The sequence below is a fragment of the Alexandromys fortis genome, unplaced genomic scaffold (genome assembly GCF_014885135.2).
Source record: "Alexandromys fortis isolate MF-2015 unplaced genomic scaffold, M_Fortis_MF-2015_v1.1 scaffold_164, whole genome shotgun sequence".
Taxonomy (NCBI): domain Eukaryota; kingdom Metazoa; phylum Chordata; class Mammalia; order Rodentia; family Cricetidae; genus Alexandromys; species Alexandromys fortis.
Genome location: NW_026068047.1, coordinates 2,025,264 through 2,051,745, shown reverse-complemented (window position 1 = coordinate 2,051,745; position 26,482 = coordinate 2,025,264). Strand labels below are relative to the sequence as shown.

Sequence of the window (26,482 nt, the reverse complement as noted above, 5' to 3'; positions counted from 1 at the left end):
TCCCCCTTTAAATGTAAAAGAACATTTATAAACAATATTTGGGAATATGGGCGCAGATTTTTCTCTCCAAACTGCTTCCTGCTGAATGGGGGCGTCGTTAATTAGGTCTTTCATGGTATAACCTGTGTGCTAGTTTCATCTCAGTTGGCAGTTGAGCGAAGCAATTTTCTGAAGGTATTCACAGCAACCGTTCAGGAGGGCGTGGTCCATCATACCATATCGGAATAGAAGAAATGAACAGGGTCTCATCCTCTGTGAAAACAAAAAAAGAAACTCCTTTCCAAAGTATCATGTCCTTAGATCCAAATTTCAAAGTCAAGGCATCAAAATCTCTACGATGGATTAGCTCAGCAGCATTTATAAACAAATATCTTTTAGCATCTGTTGTTCCTTCCTCAGCATTCAAACAATTCAAAGAGAGCATAATAGCATACAGTATCAAGATTCTCTGTGTATTTTCCATCTTTGTACAGCTTTATTTTAAGTCTATTTCATTTATTTTTACTTTTGTTTTACATTCTCTGTATCTTTGTCCTGGAATAACTCTGTAGACCAGGCTCTCCTTGAACTCTCAGAGATCCGCCTGTCTCTGCCTCACAGGCATTGGGATTAAAGGTGTTTGCTACTACACCTTGAACTCACAGAGATCTGTTAGTCTCTGCCTTCTAGGCACTGGGATTAAAGGCGATTCTAAGGAAGTCCTTGTGTTTTCTAGTAGATGCAGGACCCACTTCACAGAACTGATAATTTCCATTCGATGGTTTCCTGTTCTAAGAAATGAAGACACTGGACTTCCAAAAAATAAATCTGCATTTGTTATGATTGCATTCTGATCTGAAATATCAGATATAAACCTATGACCCAGAACTTTGTGCTACGAGTGTAACACATTCCCCATATAAACATGCACTGGACATAGGACAACACACGGGGCACATTTGGGGGAGCACAGAGAATGCTGACATCAATCTTCTAAATTAGGAGAGGAGCTTTTCTCAAATCAAATACACACTTAGAGCCCATTTTTATATCTCCTAAAATTTCATGGGGAGAAGACATGGCACAAGGAAGAAATACTTGGTTTGCAGCCCTAATCTTGGCTGGCAGCGACAAACTGAACTTATTTCTGGTCCCCAATAGCCTCCTATGTGAAATGTAAGAGGGGGCTATTCACACCTGAAGTCTGAGTCTGCCCTGCTCTACAAAGTCAATGTCTCCTACAATGTACCAGCAATGCCATCTTACGGATTCTGCATGAGCGCGGAAGGAGACCTATAGGCGGTCTGATGGAGCACTCTCTAGGTCTCACGGCTTCTACAGCATCATATTCACACAGCATTCAAATTTGCTAGTGCTCAGTGGCTTATGGGGCTATACAACTATTGAATAATAGGCCTTTGGGTATCCTGCTGAATGTAAAATTGTCATAAATTAACATTGTTTGCTCTATCTTTCTTATCAGTCAAAAGAATGCATCCCTCTAAACTTAACCCAAAACGCAGCATTTCTCCACCGTATTTGAGTCAATGCTGGCCTTCACCATCTCAGTCCACAGAAAAAAAAAAAAAAAAAAAAAACAAGCAGAGCTGGATGTGGTTTCACTCACAAAACACTACCAGCACAGGCATCAACAGGAAGGTAAAACAGACAATGGGACTTGGTCAAATTTAATTATTTTTGTTCATCAAAAGACACAATAAACAGAATGAACAGGCTTCTAAAAAGTGAGAGGAACAAAAGCCATAAGTCACATACCTAAGTCTAGACTAATAATCAGGACATACAGAGTACAGCTTCAACTCAACCAAAATACCTAACAACCCAGAGAAAAACTAGAACAGGCACTTCTCTGAAGATGTCACAGAAATGACCAAAGCATATGACTTGATGCTCAGTGTCACTATGCTGGTTAGGGTTTGTCAACTCAACACAAACTAGAGTCACCTGAGAAGGCAAAAATGCCCCCACCAGATTGGCCTGTGAGCATGAATGTGGAGCATTTTCTTGATTAGTGATTGATGTGAGAGGGACCAGCTCACTGTGGGTAGTGCCAAATCTGCTCTTGGGTTGTGTAAAAAAGCAGGCTGAGCAAGCCACTAAGCAGCATTCCCCCATGGTCTCTGCTTCAGTTCCTGCCTCTGGGTTCCTGCCTTCGGCTTCCCTGGATGACAGATTATTATCCCTAAGATGATATGAATCCTTTCTTCCCTGGGTTGCTTTTGGTCACTGTTTTTATCAGAGCAGCAATAGTGAAACTTGAACCATCGCTGATCATCAGAACAATGCTCATCAAAACTACAATGAGATCTCTCCTCATATCCTAGGCTAACTTCTTTCAAAGCAGCCCCCACTCCTTAAAGCCACACTCACACCCAAATGAAAACAGTTGTGCCAAAAGGAGAGAAATAAAGAAAGTCAACAAATAAAAAAGGCCAAATGGGGGTGGGGAGTGGGAGGGACTAGGGAGGAGGGCATGGTGAATCTGTAAGCTGCTAGACTCCTCTGAGAAGCAGTATGGGGACCACTGAAATAAAGAACAGCCAAAGTCCCTGCAATCACACTTCTGGGCAAGTTACTATGAGAACCATTTTCCTTACACAAAAGAAGTATAATAACAACAAAAATTTGGTTATGGTTTACCATTTACTCTGTGAAACAAAGTTCGCCTGTGATGTCACAAAGATTTTGGTCCATGTCATAGTAGAACTGAGTTTGTTTGCTGATCTAAATACCATTTCAAGAAACCTGGGCTATCACATGCAAAAAGAGAAGGTAAAAGTAAGCTGATTTCAAGAGACATTTCTAAGACATTTCTCATCTTTGCCATATTAATATTTGGGATCAGAAAATTTGTTATAGCTGGTTCTCTTCGTTATCACAGGACGTTTAAGAGAATTCTTAACAATTTACTAGATGTTATAACCTTCCAAGCTGGAACAAGTGAATACGCCTCTAGACACTGCCAAATATCCACTGTGGGTAAAGTTATCCCTGTCTAGTGAATGTGAAGCTGTGGGTAGTTTAAGAAAGTGGTAGGATCAAACTATAGAAGTTACGCCCAAAGTTAAAAAGTTAATACATAGAATCTAAGCTCTGAAATACAAATTAAATACCGTAAGACTTAAAATATATTATTCTGCCAGTACAAAACATGGGCCAGTAGGAACAAAAAATAAAACAAAACAAATAACAACAAAAAAAATTGCTGCTCACCCACGTATGAAAATGCTGGTTGAAGCAAGGGAGGCATGAAAAGAAAATTCTTCAAAATGGTGAGTGATGTTGCTAGAAAGAACGAACATTCTAAAAATATTACATGCCAGCTTTTTTTTTTCTTTTTGTGAGTGCTCAAGGAAATAAAACCATAGTTACATTTGCTGTTTTCCTCTTTTAGACTACCATCTGGCCATCCACACTCTCACTAGAAAAAAACCTCTAGCCCACGGGACTAAAATAGTTAATGTACCACCCATGTGTCAAGAATATGCCAACGCATCTACAGTTTGCTCAGTTATGCCCCCCAAAGGAAGGCTCGAAAGTGCTTAGAAGACAAAAAAAGCAAACCACTCAGAGCACGCTACCCAACTCGCAAGATTCCCATCCAACTTCAGGGTCGAAAAGGAGGAAGAAAAGCGCAATAAACATTACTTCCTACAACAGACAAGGTTGTAATCAGGGTCATTTACTAGACATGAACTGTCCCCTTAGTTATCCAAAAGCACCGTTTTTCTTTTCTAATCAAACAGAGGAAAACACATCTTACTCTAGTCAGTGAATTTCCATGCTGCAAATAATTTGTTAAGAATGAGTGAACTGGGGCTCGGGAGTGGCTCAGTGGGCAAAGTGTCTACTGCACAAGGGTGCAGACCTGAGCTCAGATCCCCATCCAGAAAAAAACGGACGTGGTAGCATCCAGCTCCAGTCTTAGTGCCCGATGAGAGAAGGGGGCAGGAGACTACCAGAAGCTCGCTGGCCAGATGGCCTAGCATATGCAGTGGCAACACAACCGGAGACCCCGCCTCAGAACAAGGGTATGATGCAGTGAGGACATCCAAGGCAAGTCTCTGACTTCCACACATGTGCCACGGCAGGCACTCTCACACGCATACATACAAAGATTAAAACAAAGAATGTATAAAATAACAGCTCAAGTTTATTAAATTCTTGTAGTGTTCCATAAGAGTTTAAAGATCCTTCATATAGTGAATATGCAATTTATCAATGTAACTTAATCATTTTTAATATTCACAAGTTATTGAAAGAAAAATGGGTTGGGTGAGGTGGTGGTGCCTACTCTAACCTCAGCATTAAGAAGGTATAAGCAAGAATGTGAGCTCCAAGTCAGCCTTGGTTATGGGAGACCCTGTCCAAAACACAAACGAAACAAAACGAAAACAGCAAGGTGTACATATGTGTACATTTGGCATCTTTAGTGGTCTATCCTTCCTAATTTTCCCTCTGTTCCATGAAGGCGGGCTATGGTACCAAGAATCTACAGCCACCAGCTGAGAAACTGCAATTACCAAACAAAGCAATACCCCCATCTTATTGTACAAAGACACTGCTTTGAACTCTTTCCCAAGCAAAGTGGGCAGGACCGAGGTAGTCCTGACTACCAGAGTGCCCATCCTAGCACAGAAATGCTAATCAAGCCCTCAAGCAAATGGGAAGAAAAAAGTCATGAGAAAGAGGCACTAAACTCAAACTCTCTTCCTGAAAAAAAAAAAAAAAAAAGAAGAAGAAGCAGAGCTAATATAGAAAGAAAAGGTATGTAGAGAAAACAGGAAGTTTTACGAATAATTATTAGTCTCAAGAGGGTATCACATCCTCAGGAAGAGGCATGACACGCAAAATTCTGTGTACAATTGCCCATTGGAATATTACCTATATTCAATCTTAGACAACCAAAGAGAGGATCTTAATGCGTTTCCAGGGTTGTTGTGATATACTAGCGAGTAAGGGTACTTGCTGAGCCGGTGGACCTGCGTTCAATCCCCAGGACACGGAGGGAGAGAACTGATTCCCATAGGTTGTCCCCTGGTCTCCACTCACATGTTGTGGCATGTGTACACACACATGAACTAAACTCTTTAAAAAAAATGTTTAATTTTTTTTTTCCCCAGAGAGCCAGAGCAGGTATAAGATACGGTCAGACAGTAAAGGACTGCGTAAAGGACAAATGTGGGAGAACTCCTAGAAGTGTAACTTATCAAGCCTGGGATTTCTCACACTCATGTCCCTAACACTGAGAAGCTGAGGCAGACAGACCATCAAGAATTGAAGGCCAGTCTGGACTAAACTGTGAGTCCTAGGCCAGTCCTGGTATCAGACTGTGATCCTGTCTCAAAGAACGAAAGCAGAAACAAAGCACCGGGCCCTGGGAAGATGGCTCAGTGGTGAACGCATGCTGTTCTGGCTGTAGACCTAGATTCTGCTCCCAGCCACAAGACTACTCATAACCATCTTTACAGTTCCAATGAACCTGACCGCCCCTTCTGGCCTCCTTGGGCACAGAGACACACATGATGCACCTACCTGCAAACACCATACATATAATTAAAAATAAATTTTAAAAATTAAAAAAGAAAAGAAAACAAAAACTGTGCCTTAGCAAGTAAAAAAAAAAAAACAAGGGATACTGAACAAAAGAGAAGTTGCAAAAATGTGCAGCATAATAATATTTCTGAACATTTATGAAACAAAAATTTTCTAATTTCTATAGAAATATACAAATATATATGTTAATGGATCTAATGCACAAGAGGCAATAAGGGGGCAAATTTGACTGGACAGGTGAAGAAATGTGATCCTAATCATGAGAATTCAGCACAGCAAAAGGAGTAGCTGAAAAGGGAACAAGAGGAGAGCCATGACACTCCATTTCACTGAAGAGCTCAAATGCTACTTAAGCTTAAATATGCTATTTCAGCTTAAAATACATTAAAAATATTTTAAGCTTAAGCATTAAAAATTTTAGGTTAACCATGAAAACCATCTCAAATAATCAGAAGAGTAACTAGTAATGACACAGAGAAGAGGCAGCTAACTAAAAGATGGTGGACTATGCCCAAATATGTGAATAATCACAATAAAATTAAATGTAAGCCCACCACTGAAACAGGGAGAACTGCACTAAGGAGACAGCTCGGTGGGTAACAGCTTGAGACGGGTCCTGGGAACACATGGGAAAACAAATGGTACAGTGTGGGATTACAGACATATCTGTAACCCCAGCCTTCCTTTAGTGATAGGGGAAGTGGAGAGAAGAGACTCATCCAATAGCTCCCTGGCCAGCACAGCCACAGAAACTAGAGAGAGTTTGCCTCAAAACAAGGAGGAAAACACCAGCTCCTCACATGCTGCCCTACTATGGCACCCCACACTCACACTCATTCACGGCAAACAAAACAAAATAAAAAACGAAGCTGCATTCACTCTCATTGAAGCTTTGAAGCATGCAGCTACAAGTCGTTTCCAAAGTATAAATTAATGAAACATACATTTAAGATAAAATGATACAGGACAGGTGACAATGAAGAAATGCAATAGAATATAGCAATATCAACATGAGACCAACTAGGAACAAAATTAGCATCAAAGGAAAAGAAAAACCCTCCTATTGAAATATGAGACCAGGTAAAATGGCCACACCATAAACATGCATTTAGTTACAAACATTTCAATCATAAAATGCAAAACTTGACATTAGAACCACAAAAAAAATGATTTCTAGAATCATACTGATTGATATTTAAAACATTTTTCTCAAGATTATCTTTCAAAAAATAAAAATAAAAGGGATTTTTAATAAGTGACTACATAAATCTAAATATATAATGGTACATACACACGTCAACAGAGAACACAGACAAGGAGCAGCCTAAAAGCTGACTATATATTAGCCACCCCAGAGCCTCAATGCATAAAACACAGAAGCACATTCTTGTTCTTGAACATGTCTGAATAATATATAAGGACAAACAACTGAATCTTATTGCTTATCTAGCATCATGTGGGCAAAATTGAAATGTCAGTCCTGATAAAACTAGGGAAATGGGCAAAAAAGGAAACTCCAGGTCCCAGTACAAGTTTGCCGTGTCAAAAATGATTTGAAATTATCCATCAAAAGTTCTTAATGTACATACTTCTCAAGTCAGCAGCTACACCTCTTCAGACCCTCTTATTAAAACAAAGTACACATAATCAGCAAGCAACTATGTGACAGTATTTAATTCTACATTAATTACAATAGCAAAAAGCAACACAAACATCCATGCATGAAAAAAATGGTTAAATTATTTACCATTTATCTGTTTTATACAATACCATACAGTAACATTGAAGAGCCTCCAATGAAAGGGTTTTCTTTCTGCTAAGTGTGAAAGACATATGCATATCACTCAAATCATGTCCACGCAAAATGAATACAGATGAGAAGTGATTACACAACCCACTTTACTCACAGAGAGGAATATGACTTTCCTGGTTTATACACACTCAATTTTCAGTTTATTTCTACCTTTTTTAAAAAAATAGAACTAATTTTATTTTTTTGTTTCTTTTTATAGAAATTTTTTTCCATTCAAAAATTTACACTTCCTCCCCTCCTCCTATTCTCCTCCCACTCCCCCACTCACCCTCCTCCCTCCTCCTTCCCTCCTGTGGGAAGTTAAGGCCCTCACCCCTCCATCCAGACTTAGGAAGGTGTGCATCCAAATAGACTAGGATCCCAAAAAGCCAGTACATGCAGTAGAAACAGGTCCTAGTGGTCTTGCCCCACAATCACACTGATGATTTTCTCAAATATCACCATAGAGTCTTTGTCTGGCAATGGATGGAGATAGAGACAGAAACCCTCATCAGAGCAATGGACTGAGCTCCCAAAGTCCAGATGAAGAGCAGAAGGAGGGAGAAGATGAGCAAGGAAGTCAGGACCATGAGGGGTTGGTCCACTCACTGAGACAGGGTGCCTGTTCTAATGGGAGCTCACCAAATCCAGCTGGACCGGGACTGAATGAGCATGTGATCAAACCAGGCTCTCGGAATGTGGCTGCCAATGGGGGCGGACTGAGAAGCCATCAATAATGGCACTGGGACCTGTTTCGAGAACTAATTTTAAAAAGTCTTATTTACTACCCAGAAAAAACACTGGGATCTTTCTGTTCTCATCACACATTTCATCAGCCTCATCTGAGAGCAGAGAACAAGTATAAACTTCCAACTGACCAACTAAAATACTTGATGTCTCCTCTTTGCGGACTGTTGTTCACCAGACAGGTCCTACTGCATCGCTTCCTCACTCCCTCCAAGTTTCCATTTGCCACCACGTTAAGAAGAACCTCCTGCTTCTCAGTACAGAGCTGCAACCTCCTAAGTACCACTTACCTCATCTGCTTCCACTTCTCTGTACTTTCATCTGCTACATTCTAGAATTCTGATCTTTAAAACTGGGGTCAAGGTAGCACCTACTTCACAAAGTCATTTTCGCCTTAAGTGAGCTGGATGCTCATGTGGACTCAGAAGTGCACGGGGCACACAGAAGTCATAGAAATCCTTTAATGTTTTTGTTGTTTTATTTCTTGTCTGCTTCCACATGCTACAAAGCAAACCCAGAGGTGGGGACTGCTCACTCACCGCTGTACCCTGAAAGCCCAAAAACAGCTTTAGACAATGCTGAGCTAAGGAAGCCTGCCTTAGCCTAGTAGCCATCTGTACAGACAGCTGAGATTATAACAAAAGGGTTCAGGAAAAAAAAGGTCTCTGCACATTGGTAGGAATTATCTGTAATAACTCTGTTTACTTGCAAAGCGTAATATTTAGCTGTGAGACTCCCAGCAGCAGCAAGGAGCATTTAACTCATTGGTTTCTTAGTGCCAACATGGCAATCACAGCTAAAATGCAACGTGGAACAGGAAAAAAACAAAAGCACAACTTACTCTTCATTCCTACTTCGGATGCAGGGCTGGTAGAGGACTTTGATGGCGTTCAGGGCAGAGCGAGAGTCAGCTTCCGATGTATTTTCCAACAGTGGGAACTTCCTGACACACCTGGAACTTCTCAGAGGCTCAATCACCAAACTGTCTGAGTTTAAAATCCAGAGCTAAAGTATGGGAAGAGAAGTTCATAGAGGAGAATATTGCTAATTTATCTATATTGTATATCGCCACTACAGAAATCCAAACAAGTAACAGAAAAACATAATTACGTATATAGTAGGTTAGATGTTATTTTATTGTTGCTATATTTTGTTTGTTTGTTTTTATATAAACAGTGGAGCATTTGGGAGAGCAGCCATATAAGCTTTTTAAAAACTGATTAGGAGCCAGGCAGTGGTGGTGCACATCTTTAATCCCAGCACTCAGGAGGCAGAGGCAGGCGGATCTCTGTGAGTTCATGGCCAGCCTGGTCTATAGAGTGAGTTCCACAACATCCGGGGCTATGCAGAAAAACCCTGTCTCAAAAACCCAAACCAAAACAACAACAAAAAAATCTTGATTAGGAAAAACTATTAACTATATAAATGGCAATGCTATTATTAATCCCAGACATCAGTGAGGGGTCCAACAATATAAGAGACAACAGGCAAAGAATAGCAAGAGAATGCAGGCATGAGAAGAACAATAACAATGTCTAGGTAACTAGCAGGACAGTAGGTAAATTTATGTATTTGCACTACACTTAAGAGACAGAGCAAAGCACTAAGAGCAGTAGAACTCCCTGGGCAAGGCAAAGCATGTCATACAAGGGCAATCTCTACCGAAGGGGCAACTGTGAGCCATAGGCATTCCACAGTCGGCAGCTATGAATGGGTGCACCAGCCTGGCCGATAGGATGTGTGGGGCACAAGAATGTCCACTAGAAGAGATAAATTAATACAACTTTTATGTATGGTGATAGTTATCTGATCTTAAAATACACATTTTCTAATGCTGAATCAAGTTAGAAAGTCCACTCCTAAAGAAGTATCAAACACATGTGCAATGATTATTTTCTTTAGTAGCCATATAGTAGAATTCTAGTCATTAAAGAACAGAATTCAACCTACAGTTATAAGAAACAATCCTCTCTGTTTCATGAAACTGAAATGCTAATAATGTAACCCTGCTTTGTTTTTCATTAAAAACTCAAGTACCCGTAAGAATTCTTGAGAATAGTTGTATATGGATAGAAAATACATGTATTATACATATTATTATTCATATTTGATATTATACATATCAAACCATTATGATTGCCTCTGGAAAGCATGACATAACTAGGCTTGAGAAGCAGACAGGACAGGGGAAGCAGCACTTTAGGTTCTTCCTAGTGTCTGAATATATTTTGAAAACGTATCATAGAAAGTAAGAAAAGCAAAATTTCAATGTTAAGAAAATTAATAGATGATTTTCTTTTTTTTTAAATATTTATTTATTTATTTATTTATTATGTATACAATATTCTGTCTGTGTGTATGCCTGAAGGCCAGAAGAGGGCGCCGGACCTCTTTACAGATGGGTGTGAGCCACCATGTGGTTGCTGGGAATTGAACTCAGGACCTTTGGAAGAGCAGGCAATGCTCTTAACCACTGAGCCATCTCTCCAGCCCCAATAGATGATTTTCAACTAGAAACTGGTGTGGGATAATTCTATATTTTGTCAATTATATTTTAAATAAACACTGATTGGCCAGTAGCCAGGCAGGAAGTATAGGTGGGACAATTAGATAGGAAGTAGAGGTGGGTCAATGAGAACAGGAGAATTCTGGGAAGCAGGAAGCCCATTTCTCCCCAGTCCTATCCAGACACTGAAGAAGGAAGATGAGACCTACCCCGCTGAAAAAGGTACCAAGCCATGTGCTTAACATAGATAAGAACAATGGGTTAATATAAATTATAAGAGTTAATAAGAAGCTTGAGCTAATGGGTCAATCAGTTTATAACTTATGTAGACCTCTGTGTGATTTTCTTTGGGATTTATCAGCTGTGGGAACTGGGCAGGACAGTAACCCCAACAAGCAGGCCCTCATGTTACAAGAAATTCTTTCAATACCCAAAAACTAGGGCTAGGACCATGGTTCAAGTAATAAAGTGCTTGACATGCAAGAAGGAGGACCCAAGTTCAATCTCCAGAGACCATGTGAAAACCTGGGACTGGCAGCATGTGGCTGTAATCTCTGTACTAGTGGGCAGAGACAGGTGGATCCCTGAGGCTCACTGGATGAGCTTCAGGTTTGGTGAGAGACCATCTTAAAAAAAAAAAGACACTATACATGGACCCCTGACCTTCAAACATGTGTGTCCTCACACTTGCATGCACACACCAAGAAAACCAATACTGATTTCAAACAATGACAGTGCTAACACATATTACTCTGTGAGTTTCCTAAAGACCTTGAACACCCAGAGAAGTGCTTTTCAGATAAGAAGCACTCTGTATGGGTTAAGTAGTTGAAGAAACCAGACACAGAGAAGAGTATAATCCAGGCTGTTGAGGCTTCCAAACAAATGAACAAAATTTACTTGTGCAGAGCATCATTCTAAACCAAGGTGGGATGATACTGGCCTCTGCAGCACACAGAGGTTATAGATCCATCAATGCCAGCTTCTTCTCCAAACTTGCTATTTCTCAAATACCAAGCCATCAGAGGCAGTCAGAAACAGGAGTAGCATATTTGAATGCTAAAAGTAACAAATACAAAAAGAGGAGAATGATGCAGAGTCATGTGACACTGTCCAGAAGGGCCATTACCAAGAGAAAAAAGTATCATTTTAGGTATGAGGTTTTAAAGAACAAAAATTGAGTTTTCCTTCTATCTGCATCCTCAGAACCCAGGATACAGAGGTACCCAGTCATGTGTTATTAAATGAAATAGCTTGACTTATGGACTAACTGATATTAAAGGTTCAATTTATGGTCAAAGTCTAGTATCTAGACTTGAGAGGCAAGAAAACAGAATGATAAAACTAAAACATTTCTGAGGCCCTGGATTACAAGGTCATAAAAAAGTGGATGAAAAATTTCCTTACCAAGATGTATACTTTGCCATCCTGACCTTGAATCGTGAATCTAAAAGTGCTTCTAGCAGAGGAGAGTTCCACCAGGCACTGGGCAAGAACACTCTGAACAAACTGAGACCTGTTGGAACAGAAAGCAATTGTCACCGTGTACCTCTCATAATTCTTAGTAACAAGGGAAGTCAGGATTCATGGGTACCTAGAAGCTTGTGCCAGGCTTTCCTGAGCACCATCCATTTCTTTAGAGTCTTCACTAACATGCGGTTTGGAAAATTAGAATGCATTTGTATTTGTTCCATTCCTCTTAAAACTGATCTTGCTATCATTATCATTAATATATTTTCCATCCAAAGGATAATTATTTCCCTGTGACAAATTCATATTGACCAACAACTTGACAAGATGCAACATCACCTAGGAGACAAACTTCTGGCCATGTCTACAACAGATTACGGAATAATTATTAGAATAATTAAAACGGAAAGACCAATCTTTACCTTGGAATGGCACTGTTCCATGTTCCAAGGACTGAATAAGAAGGCGCAAGAAAGCTGAGCACCAGAATTTGTCATTCTCTGCTTCCCGAACAGTGTCACCAACAACTGCCTCAAGGTCCTGCCACCATTACCTCTCGACCATTAATCACTGTGCTCTTGAACTGTGGGCCAAAGGAACCTCTTCCTAAGGCGCTTTTGTTGGATATTTTGTCAGAGCAACGAGACAAGTCACTCATACGCACCTTATGTGCTGCACTGAAAAGCAGCAACAACTCAGCTTCACAGGCTAGAGCACATCAGACAGGAAATAGCCAAGAAGGCAAGGAATTTCCTCCCAAAGGCAGTATCGGCGACAGTCTTTTCCATCTACACTGCCTTAAGAGACAGTTCCAAGGTACAGAATCAAAGCACGCATATGAGGCTAAAACTCAAGTTCACAGTCAGGATGTCATAACTTTGGAGTACCAATAATTAACACATGATAATTTGTTTTCTGTTGCTGTGATAAACACCATGGCCAAAAACCAACTTGAGTGAGAAAAAGGGTTTCTTTAGCGTCCACTTTACAGTCTGTCATCGTCCTACTTAGAGTTCCTATTGTGCTGATAAAACGCTATGACCAAAGCAACGTGGAGAAAAAGGGTTATTTGGTGACCACTCCCATATCACTGTTTATCAAGTCAAGACAGGAACTCAAACAGGGTAGGAACCTAGAGGCAGGAGCTGATGCAAAAGCCATGGAGGGGTGCTGCCTACTTACTGGCTTGCTTTCTGTGGCTTGCTCAGCCTGATTTCTTTTTCTTTTTTAAAAATTAATTAATTATTCTCCCAGTCAATCACATTTTCCCCTCCCTCCACTACTTCCTCCCAAGCTCACCCTTACACGCCCCTCCTCTACCAACTCGTCTCCCTTTCTCTTCAGAAAAGGGCTGGTCTCCCATGTGTATTCCCCAGCCATGGTTTATCAAGTTGCAAAAAGACTAGGCACCTCCTCTCCTCTTAAGGCTGGACGAGGCAACCCAGTAAGAAGAAAGGGTTCCAAAAGCAGGTAACAGAGTCAAAGACTGTCCCACTTCTATTGTTAGGAGTTCCAAAAGAAGATCAGGCTACACAACTGTAACAAATGGCCTAAGTCAGCCTGATTTCTTATAGAATCCAGGATCAGCAGTTCAGGGTGGTACCACACACACACAATAGGGGAGGTCCTCCTCCATCGATCACTAATTAAGAAAATGCCCTAAAAGATTGCCTACAGTCCAGTATTATAGAGGCATTTTCTCCATCAAAGCACCCTCCTCTCTGATGATTACAGCTGTGTTAAGTTGACATAAATCTAACCATTATCACCATCAAAGGAAAGCATGGCAGGAACTCGAGTCAGGAACTAAAGCAGGGGCCATGAAGAAATGCTGCTTACTGGCTTGTTTCCCATGGCCTGCTCAGTCTGCCTCCCTCTATAATCTATGACCTCCTGCCCACAGGTGGCACTGGGCAGTGCCACAACAATCATCAGTCAGGAAAATGTTCACAGATATGCCCGCAGGTTAATCTGATGGAGGCAGTTCCTCAATTGATGTCCCCTTTTCCCATGTGTCTCTAGGGTGTGCCAAAACTAACCAGCACAATAAACTACAGGTCACCCGTGCTTGTGAACAAAAGGAGTAAAAGAAAATACTGATACTTTAAAGGCTAAGTAACCGTCTTAAAAAAGTAGGTGCCCATAAAACTGTTCTCTGTTTCCAGTTTTAAACAAATCAGTATTAAAGTTGGGATTAATATTCAAAAGCCTATGATGAAATATAAGATCAGAAAAAAACCCTGCCCCAATTAGATTAACAGAAACACATTTGTCTATAGCACCACCTAAGCAAGAAATAGGTCTTCAAATTGTGTACATGTGTGATTTGCTTCATCTAATAGCCAGCCACTCACAGGGACTTTAAACAGAAAAATCCCTTTTCAAATAGAGCTATGAAGAGATGAATTCTCAATCATTGTACCTGTCTTTTTCCATACTTCAAATTATACAATAACTTGATTCGTTATTTTTACCTTGGTATGTTAGGAAAACTTCCCTCAGATGGCTGGATAATTATTTCTGTCATGTAAAATTTAGTTGTTTCTGGAAACAAAAAAGAAGAAAATTAAAAAAAAAAATCTTCCCAATACACTGATATCACAGACATGCTGGCCCTGAATTATGACCTTCCAAACTATTTTGTTTGACTACTCATAAAATTGGATCTCAGTAACAATTTCCACAAATACTCAGTTTCAAGGAAAAGGCACTCCCTCTTTGGTAAAAAGATAACACCAAGGCTTCAGGTCAGGTGGGATCACACCAATAAGAAGACCTTACACATGGAAGTTGGGATCTCACAGTCCTACCCCCAAATGAAGACCTTTGCTTCCTCAGTTCTATGGAGTAGCTACAAATCAGAGTTGCTGAGGAAGGCTCGTTAGTCAGGTACCCCAAAGCGCAGAGCTGTAACCATGATACCATTATCTACCTGGAATCTCACTGACCGTATTCACACACAGGCCTCACCACATCTGATTGTCTGCTTATCTTGTTAACTATGAAAACAATTAAATAGCAGACTAGATATCTAATAAAAAATAATATAAATATAACCATCTAGGATGGCTTAAAAATCCAGGTAAAAGTTTCATCTCATTAATAACAAGGGAAACACAGAACAAAATGAAGTGTTCTTTTTTAGCATCAAACAAAATACTTTTCGAGGGCAGGTGCAGCATGGTGCATCCTCGCGAGAAGTGGGCAGGTTTGCTCGCATCGTTACCAGAACTGAAAATGGAGACTGCTGAGTGGTTTCCTGGCAAAGGCCTCAAAACTGTATGTATAGTTGAACATCACCAAGAAAACTTGCAAAATATGCAGACTACAAAGACGATGATACTAATATAAAAATGTTGAATACAAATTAAAATATGTAAAAGCTGAAGAAAACTGTTGTTTAGGCAAGGGAATTTCTCACATATTTTAAATTTTAAAAATAAAAACCAGAAGTAGTTTAAAATAGTATTTTCTTAAAAACAATGGTGTCCATTTATAATAAGATCAAAACAATTTTTTTAAAAAAAATTCAATGGCTTGATGTAAGACACAGAAAAAGGTAAAAAAAAATCAATAAAAAGCATATAATGGTAATTATACATTATGTATCTAAAAGATGAAAATATGTTTCCTTTCATTTCTGTCAATTTCACCTTACTATTCTGAAGTCTTATCATCGCATATAGAAGCGAATCATTGAATGTCACACAGTGACTCTTTATGTCCCAGCTGGTGGTAATTATTAACTCCGGAGTGCCTGTGCTGGTTTCATGCGGTGGGGATTCATTGGCTGTTGTCCACATCCAACCACCTGCTCTATCAATCTTCTCCGAGCTTTCTGGGGTCACTTTCTTCTATCCGGGTACAGGTGGGATTTCTCTTCGTAGGAAACAGCTAGCGGTGTACTACCCTGGCCTGTTTGTTTCTTTGTTGAGGAGACTTCAGTTGCTACAAAGTCCTGGGGTCAACAGTTATTTCTTTGTGCACACTGACAATGCCATCCGCTCTCTTCAAATTTCCATTACTGCTGCTGCTTTGAAGGTGAGCTGTCATTTTTTCCCTTGGTTGCTTTTAAGATTTTTTTTCTTTGCTTTTCATTCTGCAGCCATTACTTTGATGCACCAAGATACAGATTTCTTTTATTTATCTTACTTGGGCCTCACCAAATGGGAATTCAGGAAATCACTGTGCCTCTTGAATCTGTAGATAGCTCTGCATCAGTTCATAGAATTCTCAGCGACTCTTTGATCGAACACAGCCTATGCTGCAGCTTTTTCCTCTTTCCACAAAGATGTACAATTAAACACACAGTAGATTGCCTCAGTCTACATCTCTGTCTATACTCCACACACTACTTTCTGCTTCCGTGTGCAGGGTTAAAGATCCTTCTCATCTTTCCTCTGTTTATTAATTCTTGATTTAACTTGTATCGGGTCTGCTATCAACAGCTTTCCGAACTGCTGGCTTCAATCATGAAGCAGTACGGTCACAGAGATTCTATCACGGAGCATTTCCAAACACACATACCGTTTCGTTCATTCTTGTGTGCAGCCATCTTCAGATCTGTCTTTTACACTGTTAGATATCCCAAGCATGTTTTACAGCTTATATATGTCAGTACAATTCCAATAAGAAGTCTGTTTCTACAGTTAGATCCTGGCAAAGTTGTGATGAATAAGAAATGTCCCCACAGGCTCACTGTTGAAGGCCAGAGGCCCAGCTACTTTGAGAAATTATGAGGATTCTAGGAGGTGGGCCCTAGCTAGAGGGAGTAGGTTCACAGGATGGGTCTGAGGTGTGTGTCTGTGTTCTTTCGCAGCCCCAAGCCCCACTATTGGCTATGGACTGAGCAGCCTCTATCACGCAAACCCACTATGATGATGCTATCTCTCTACAGGTCCAGATTCAAGCGGTCTAAAACCAGAGGCAAAATAAATTCTATCCCTTTAAGTTCTTTGCGGGTATTTTGCTCACATTTGGAAAACCATGATGGGCAGCGGCGGGGCGGGGGTTGTCTAGTTAACACACACGTGTGCCTAGTTAGCTTTGGTTGTGCAACAGCATTGTATTGGAAATTTTACATGTAAGAATTTGAAAATGAAAGGTTTCCTCCCACAGGTGAAAGACATCTGACTTCGACAGTATCTAGTGGCGAGCCTAGTCCTATGCTCAGTTAAACAGCTGAAGGTCCCCCAGTGGCAAGGGCTGGCCCCTGCTTGTCATTCCAGCTCTCCTGCCCACCTTGCTGGGAGGGTGCAGCCTTCAGGAGCTCGGCGTTATGGGGAGACAAATTCTCTGCTCTGTGTAGTCTTCATTTCTGTCTGTATGAGAACTGACACCCTGCAGGGGGTGACGCCTGGAATTTTGTCCTGACTTCGCTCCAGTGGTAATTCCCCCGTATACCACTCATTTCCCACACTCTATGTCTGTCTGTGTGTTTCCAGACACTGTCCTGGCATCTTGCACTTCAGCCTGAAGAACTCCTATTGGGATTTTCTGTAGAGCAGGTCTGTTTATAACACTTTATTTTTATGTACTTAACAAGAAACAGTTGTACTCTCTCTTTAATTTTTAAGGAAGATTTCTGCTGGATGCAGTACTGTCGGGTGATGGGTTATCTCGGCAGCACTTCGTGTGGCTACTTTGATGTCACTTGGAGGTCACCATTTCCGAGACACTCTCCTTAGCTGTGTTATGAAGTCCCTGTGTGTGCTTGGTTTTCTTCTGCTCTTTGATCCCTCCCACCTTGACGCTTTCCAGCAGCTCTACACAACCTGGAGCTTACTTAACTTCTCAGAAGAATTATTGCCATCCACCAAATTTCTCCCAGATTTCAATGAGCTTTTTCAAATTTGTTTTATGATTTCTTTTTCTTCTCCACTCTGAGATTCCATTTACATATGTGTAGAAACACTTGATGCTGTCCCATAAGTCTGAGCATCTCTTGATTTGTTTTAGTTATTTCCCCTCTGTGTTCTTTGGATTGGCTATTTTTATCAATCTAAAAATTCAATACTTTTTTAAAATCTATCTTCTTAAATCTGTAGTTTGGATCATCTAGTGTTTTTTTTCTTTGCAGAGATTATAATTTTCAATTCTAAATTTACCCATTTGTTCCTTCTGTGGAATATAATATTTGAAATTATTCAAAGATATTTTTTCATTTAATTCTTTATGTATCATTATAGCTATTTCCACAGATTAGCTTCCTAATCTATGCACTTATTCAGGATCTGTTTGTCAATCCTTATTTTTTCTTGCGTACAAAACACTCTTTTATGCTTTGAAGATCTAATCATTTTTGGACCAGTGCAAGACACTGCATGTAACTACAACAACTATGGATCTTTGTTTTGATCTTGGTTTATCTATATAGCAGTCAGTTAACTGGCTTGAATTTACACTGTGGAACAGGTCCACTGTATGAATACAATGTAGTCATTAATTCGGCTCAGTTCTTTAGAAGAAGCTTTAAATTTATGTTTAAAAAGTTTTACATGTTTTTGTGTGTACATGCATGTGCCCAGGCACATGTGTGTGAAGGTCAGAGAATGATACATGCGTTCTCATTCTCTCCTACCTCCTTGTCTATTCAGAAGGTTGAACCCAGAGTGTCAGGCTTGGGTTGCCCACTGAAGAGCATGTTCCAGCCCCTTGTTCAGTTTTACATTGCTCACTCCAGCTTCTTGAAGAGTATCTATGGCCCTTGCTTATGCTCAGCCCCCAGAACCATTTGGGGAAAGGTTCTACTCAAACATTGAAAGCCAGTAATATGTTGTACAAAAATTGTCTTCTGTGACATGCAAGTTTCCAAAGGAGGAATACACCCAACAGTCCCACCCAGCCCTGACACCTATGAACCACAACCAGCCTGGCATGATAACCCTAAAGATACAGTCCCTCGGCAGGAACCAATGGCTCTCTAATTAAATGTAGGACCCACTAAACATGAGGGAAACCAAGTCTAGTACTGGAAACCTAGCCAACTACCCAGGGCTAGGGAAGGCATGGTTATTGGAGGAAAATTTACAACCACCATGCATTATCAATCTAAACTAGCACAATCCCTAAATACATTCTAAACATTTGTCCTTGTACCCACAGATAAATATAGTACTCAGACATCATCAAGGAAACGTCTCTTTGAAAGCTTCAGTTTTTTTTTTTTTTTTTTGAGATGTTACATAAAGTGGTTGTTTTCCTGCTCAGGGAAGGAGGTGGGGAGGGATAATATCTTGACTGATATCGTTAATGTACATGCTTCCTTTTCTCCTTCCTTAGAAAAAGAAACTACTAATAAGATTTCAATGAGTAAAACAAACAAACATACAAAACCACTATCTGCCTCCCCTTAAGTGCACAGCTTAAATTAAATCTCTAATTAATCATATTAAAGTGATGATTCATTACCCATGAAAACACAGCATGCTGTTGCTCTCTAGACATTTTAAACTGTATCTTTAAACACCATTTTAATTACCAACGTTTTCATTATTATATTTTAAAGTAGTATAATGGAGAGTTTGCAGAAAGCGTAATACCACCGAGAAAAAGAGTCACACACAAAGCCATGGTTCCGGGGGTGAAGATACTTTCATGCAAGTTAGGCAACCTGACTTTGACCCCTGGAAACTGTGCAAAGCTTAAATGAGAGAACCAACTCCACAATGCTTAACTCTGACCTCCACATTCCTTCATTCATAGGCACACACAAATAATATTTTTAAGTTGAGAGAGAGAGAGAGAGAGAGAGAGAGAGAGAGAGAGAGAGAGAGAGCCCGGAGAGATGGCTCAGTGGTCTTGCAGAGGACCCAGGTTCAATTCCCAGCACCCACATCATGGCTCACAACCATCTGAAGCTCCTGGTCCAGGGAATCAGATGCCTTCCTTTGACTTCCGCAGGCACTAGGCACTCGTGAGGCACACATAAATGCATGCCAGCAAAAGACTCAACGCACATAAAACAAAATTTAAAAATCTTTACGAAAAAATAAAAATAAAGAAAGAATAAGGAACAAAGTACAAAACCCAGAATGTGTTTCCTAGTATTTCAACAAGGCCCCTTCTACTTACAATAACAAAATAGGGCCCCATGGAAGATAGCAGCAAAGAAAAGCAACTTCTCCATCGCTGGGTATTAAGTCTTTAGACAGAAGAATCGTGTTAAGAAAAAGGTTCCAACCTTCCTTAAGTTGGACCTAAGTGCAAACTCTATACTGATGCTTTGCAAAAAGGCCATGAGACAATGAAGACAAACCATGGTTTCCTAACTAGCCCTTGCAAGGTCAGAGAGTACAGACTCATTGGCAGACTGGGTGATGGATTAGGTGGTTTCTATTCTTTAATCCATGCATTCTATCAAATAAATTAATTATCCCTCTTTCCTACACAATGACCATAAAATCTGTTTAGTTTTTAAGTAAGAGGGCAGTCATTTCAGCCTTGCATTATGAAATTCCTACCTGATGATACGGTCTCTCCCAACATTACCTTGCAACGCTTACAAATGACTTTGGTATTTGCTTTTGGTTCCTGTGGAAAAGAAAAAATGTCATTTAAATGTCATTCAACTTTTCTTAAAAGGAATATATAATTTTGACACAATCCCCAGGGTATACATTGAACTTTACATTCTACTCTGCCCTCAAGTAAATACTAGGAATACATTTAGCTTGTGTGCATAATTCACATGCAGAGATCATTTTTTCTCCTATCCAAAGACAGAATAATACACAGATTGACTTTTACACATCTAGCCACTTCCTGATAATCCAAATGTTGCCAAATAATCGGAACAAGAAGCACTTCATACTTCTAAAGATCAGGGACATGGTGGGTGACAAGGGCAATGGTGGGTAACTCACCCGAACTCAGAGCACCCAGAATACAGAAGGAATGGAGCGCTAGCTCACACATTCAGTCAGAGTCCAGTGCAACATACAAATCATAGCCACCCATAATTCAGAAGTTAAAAATACCCAACTTGTTCATGTAATTCTATTTTTCTCCATTTAAGATATGCACTGTAACTGGAGAGATGGGTAGTGAAAAAATTTCCTGAAACACTCTCAGACTTCAAAACTCTAAGTTCAGTAGGATATTTCTTAACTGCTGATATTCTCCTTGTCATTAATGAATGTTATTATTTTTGAGACCCACAGTAATTCTTCATTAAAGCTACACAATGCTCTTCATTCACGTATGTGTCGCAATGTAGCTGATGTCCTAAAAACGTGTGATGATGGGTATGGGGGTTAAATACCTATAATCCAAGTTTTATGAAGCTGAGGCAGGAGGATTGCAAGTTCATGGTGTCCCTGAGCTACATAGTAAAGTTCCAGACTACCTTGTGTAAAACAGTGAGACCTTGACTTAAAATAAAAGAAAATTTAATTTTAAAACAGGAAGAGGTGCTGGAGAGATGGCTCAGTAGTTAAGACCACTGGTTGATCTTCCAGAGGACCTCAGTTTGATTCCTAGCACCCACACAGTAGTGTACAGCCATCTGTAATCTCCATCCCAGGGAATGGAAGTCCGATCCCAGTGTCCACTTCTGGCCTCCATGGGTACAAATTTAGCGATCTTCCACCTCGGTGAAATTTCCGGAAGTTCAGTAATGTGGTACATGCATAAACATCCCTTCAAAGATGAAGGGTAAGTTATTGTGTCTAGACCCTCCTGCTGCCAAGAAAGCAGCACAATGCTTGGTGTGCCTATTTAGATTCTGGAGACAGCAAACGCCTGCCTTGGGTATGTTACTCTGACCAATGCACCAAAGAGCTGACAAGCTGCTAGTGTTGAGTGGGGCCTAAGATAGGAGAAGAATTTTCAACAAATCCAGGCTACTGTGCAGACTGTTCTACATCTGATGATGCAGCAGACCCAATGGTACTTGAGGTGTCAGTGGCAGATAGGGATGCTGTTTGGGGCCTTTGGCTGAACCCTATGGGTGAATCACAGAAGGGGCCTATGGGACTTTGGAGAAAGGTTTTACCGTCATCTACAGACAACTATTCTACCTTCGAGAGACAGTTCTTCTTGGCCTGCTATTAGGCTTTAGTAGAAACAGAACATTTGACTACATGCCAACAAGTTACCATATGACCCAAGCTGCCCATCATGAGCTGAGCATTTTGTGACCCACCAAGTCATAAAATAGGTTGTATACAGTTGCAATCTACTATCGAATAGAGAATAGATATGGTATATACCTTATTGGAACCAATCAAGTCCTGAAGGCAAAAGCAAGTTACATGAAAAAGTTAAAAAACAAATACCTCTCTTGGGGCTGGAAAAATATCTCAGTGATTCAGAGACCTGGCTCCTATTCCAGAGGACCTGGGTTCAATTCACACCCCCCACATGGGGGTTAACAAACATCCATCATTCCAGTTCCAGGGAATCTGATGGCCACTTCGGGCCTACACCATGCCCTTCACTCATTGGCTGAACAGATATATATATATATGCAAATACCAATACACATATAATTAAAATAAAGAAAAAATATAATCAGAAAAAAAAATACATGCCTTGCTTTAGTTGAAGGTTAATCAGAAGCCACTATGCAACTCCTAGCGGGGTCTTTATGACTCAGTCCTTTACCTACCTTTGAATCCACTATGAGCAGAAACCCACAAATGCCCGGTGGCTCTTCCCCACAGGGACTTCTGAAATGAGTATCTTCATACTTCAATAACTCGCAACCTATCCTATTTTCCTCTAGCTTCGGGACTTACACAGCTCTGATCTGTCTCTACAAATCTCAGTTGAGGAAACTACCAAATAGAACATTTTCAAGCCTGCTCACGCTGGCCCTGGCACTAACCAGGCAAGGACCCTAAGCAAGGTCCACAGGTGATGCCATGTCCAGCTATTAACATCCTTAAATCCAGCACAACGCAGACAGCAGGTGCAGAGCCTCGCCACAGCAGGTGATTGGACAAAGTCATTCCCATCTGAAGCCATAGACCCCTGGACCAGGGAAGTGCCAAATCGCTCGTGCCCAGATAGAGGGAGCTTGCAAAGAGGTCATGAAGGCCAAGATCTCCAGGTTCAGGCTAACGGTAAAAACATCCAGCCAGCATCAAATTGGTAATAACATTGTTTTCAAAGGATGTCATTTTCTAAAAGTTAAATTTGAAATAAAGGGTTTACTGGAACAGCAAAGCTGGAAAGGATTTTGCTTTATCCAGACAGAAAATGGTGCTTTTGGTGTGTGTGTGTGTGTGTGTGTGTGTGTGTGTGTGTGTGTGTGTGTGTGTCAGGTTTCTCTTACATCACTTACACACTTACACATTTCATTTATTATTGATCATGTCACTTTGTCTTTCTTCTTCCTCTCTCTCCCCCCCTCTCTCTCTCCAAACAGACACACACACACACACACACCAGGTATATGCAGGTGCCCAGGGAAGCCAGAAAATGGTCAGAAAATGGTGCTAAATCCCCTGGAGGAAGAAGTACAAACAGTTGTAAACTGCCTGGCTTGGGTGCTGGGACCTAAACTTGGGTAAGAGTGCAAAAAGCACTCTTAACCTCTGAGTCATTTCTCTAACCAATAAATAAATAAAGTAGGAAAATCATTGGTTTATTTATTTGTTTTTAAAAATAAGATTATAACCTTATAAGATATGGACAATCAGCATTTAAAAATTGATCAATAAAAAGCAAATCATTTTTCATCCAAATAAACATACTGAAAATACTTTGAAGATAACTAATAAAATTTGCATATGACCTGATTTTATGAGGTGTGATAATGGTAACTGAGGTTACATATTTCTTTTTTCCCTATTTTTAGACCTAAACACATATGGAAACACATAGGGATGAAATGACACAATACTATTGTTTGCTCTTAATCACATTAGTAAGAAAAAAAGGGGCAGATGAAGCATGCATAGTAATAAAGATGATCAATGTACTGTGTAAATATTATGAAAACCACAAAAAAATTCCTCAAACCCATAAATTATTAACTCAGTGCCCCCAAAAATAAAAGATAAAGTTGATCTTGGTCATACTCTCCAGCAGTAATCAAGCCAAATTCAATTTTGCTTCTTTAGAAAAATAAAATAAAGCATGATTGCACTAAGTTTCGTCGCTTTGCAAAATGAGGTCTTGTTATGTCGCTCAGGCTGGACTTGCATTCCCGAACCCAATATACTATCTACATATCCAGTGCAGTTAGGACCACGGGCATAATAATTCCCATTCCCAGCTTATGTTCCCTAAATTTTGAATCATATTATGACTCTAATGGAAGATTGAGGTCCATCGTTATTTTCCTATTATAAGATGCGAAATACTCAGTATGTGGGAGGCCCAAAAACTAATATCAGACATGACAAGTGAATCACAGCCCTGTCTTCAGCAGAGGACTCCTGAAAATAGAGCGCACTTATTGCTGCATTAATGAGGCCCAGAAACAGCACTACAAACCCAAGAAGGCGTGGAGGAATGGAAGCATGTGAAGATATGTTTGTGCTGCTTCCAAACTCCGATCTTTATAATTAAAGTACTCTAGCACGTGAATTCTGTTTAAGAAGAAGCTCTGCCTTGCAAGGCATTTTTCTCTAGCTAAGCTTCAAGGAAATAATAAAACAAGTTGTGTAATGAAGCCGTCTAACACTGTGGGAACTCTACGGAGCAAACCTCAAAGAAAGACATTGCTGGGGACTAATTAAATCAATATATCTGAGAGATGGCAGTACCGCTCAGAGAGCTGGATTAGCCTCCTGCCCATGATTTTATTTTCTTTTGTGTTGTTTCAATTTCTAAGGACCCTTGATATGGTCTTGTGCGCGCGCGCACACACACACACACACACACACAAATGCTTCCCAAGAGATACCATTAGGATGCTGTGTCACCATGTGACATTTCCCAACCCTGTTCGATGGCCAAACCTGGTGATATGAGGAATAGGTTTTCAATAGCACAGAGCAGCCTTGTTCCCACCGGATCCTTGAGAGCAGTGTTTAAGCAGTCACTCCAAATTTATGTTACTATTTCGGTCACAGGCATACTCTTTCAACTGCTACAATATGCAATTAAAGTGAAACTTCCATCCAGACCAACTTGAAAACAACCTTGTCCACGGTAGCTTGTCATGACAGCAACTTCCCACAGCCTCCCTAACAGTGGAAACTGCAATGTCTAAATACAAGAATCTTCCTTTAGCACACAAAGCATGGGACTATCATTTAGAAGGACAATAAATTCTTTAAAAGGCCCTAATGTAAGTGATGACTGTAAAAGCGGAGAATATATTTTGGCGTGGTTTCTCCACAAGGAAAACTCAGTTTTTCTTATTTTAATCTACTCCTCTTATTTAATCTTTCTCCATTGTTTTTTCTCCTCACACCTTCCATACTTTGCAAGTAGGTGGTATAATTATAAAAATGAAAAACATGACAGCAAGGATCTAAATCCCGATGAAAATATAAATTTAACCCTAACTATGACTTTGACCTACACTAACTCATCCTCCATCTGCTGAAACACAGAACACTCAAGTACTTTATGACAGACAAGGGGCTTCTTCCTGTGCTGAGAGGAAGCCCTATGCACCTCTACCTGAGAGCTATCCAGCTATCTGCCGCCTCCCCTTCATCTTCCTCATTGTTCTTTAAGCTGGCCACCCACCACACACTCGCTGCTGTTTTTAGTGCAGAAAGTGAACTGAGTTCTAAGTGAAATTTAAAATGCAATGCTTCCGTGCTTGCCAGTAATAATCACTACTGAAATAAAGGCTGTCCAGAGATAATTTTCTTGACATTTTAAATTATATCTCTATTGACTGGCCATCTCGGGGGAGAACTCCTTACCAGGACCATACCAACACCTACCTGTTGACTTCCTCTTAAATAGAAGTAATTTTTTTTTAATGTTGTGAGAGGAAGCTGCCTTATCCTCAAAGCAAGCTACATACGGAGAGCATGAGACTCTGAACTGCTGAACACCAGTGCAGGCCCATAGCTCAGCTCAGCACCACTTGAGGGCTCCTTTTTCTTTCTTTCTTTCTTTCTTTCTTTCTTTCTTTCTTTCTTTCTTTCTTTCTTTTTAATGGCACCCACCTTTTCAACATTACTGAAAGTCTAGACAATAGGCAAACACAGTAAGATACCTGGATCTAATTGCAAAGTGGATATCCTGGGCTAACTCTCCTGCACTTTCACTAAGACTTTTGAGATTAAAATGCACAGATTATAGTATGTGGCCAGAAAGCAGGGCATTATGGTAGCACTCCAAAAATCTAAGCGTGAATAAGTGTCCTATTCCTCCAGACCCCAGTGGTGGCTTGAGTTTAAGGCCTTTCCTCTACCCAAAGAGATGACGTGCAGAAGCAGTTTAAAATACTGAATTGTGGCTTTTAGAACAATCTCTTCAACAAACCTTGGGTTAAA

At 40.3% G+C, this 26,482-nt stretch overlaps 1 protein-coding gene across 1 annotated transcript in view; it reads right to left on the bottom strand.

Moving 5' to 3' along the window:
- The window catches only part of Ube3d (ubiquitin protein ligase E3D), a 139,011-nt gene that overhangs the window by 90,365 nt on the left and 22,164 nt on the right, over positions 1 to 26,482 (bottom strand). Inside the window, exons 5-8 of the mRNA XM_050118928.1 lie at positions 20,534 to 20,603; positions 14,546 to 14,615; positions 12,009 to 12,117; positions 8,937 to 9,100 (exon numbers count right to left, since the gene is read on the bottom strand). Of these exons, the coding sequence (XP_049974885.1) occupies positions 8,937 to 9,100; positions 12,009 to 12,117; positions 14,546 to 14,615; positions 20,534 to 20,603 (413 nt within the window). The remainder of the gene's footprint in view (positions 1 to 8,936; positions 9,101 to 12,008; positions 12,118 to 14,545; positions 14,616 to 20,533; positions 20,604 to 26,482) is intronic.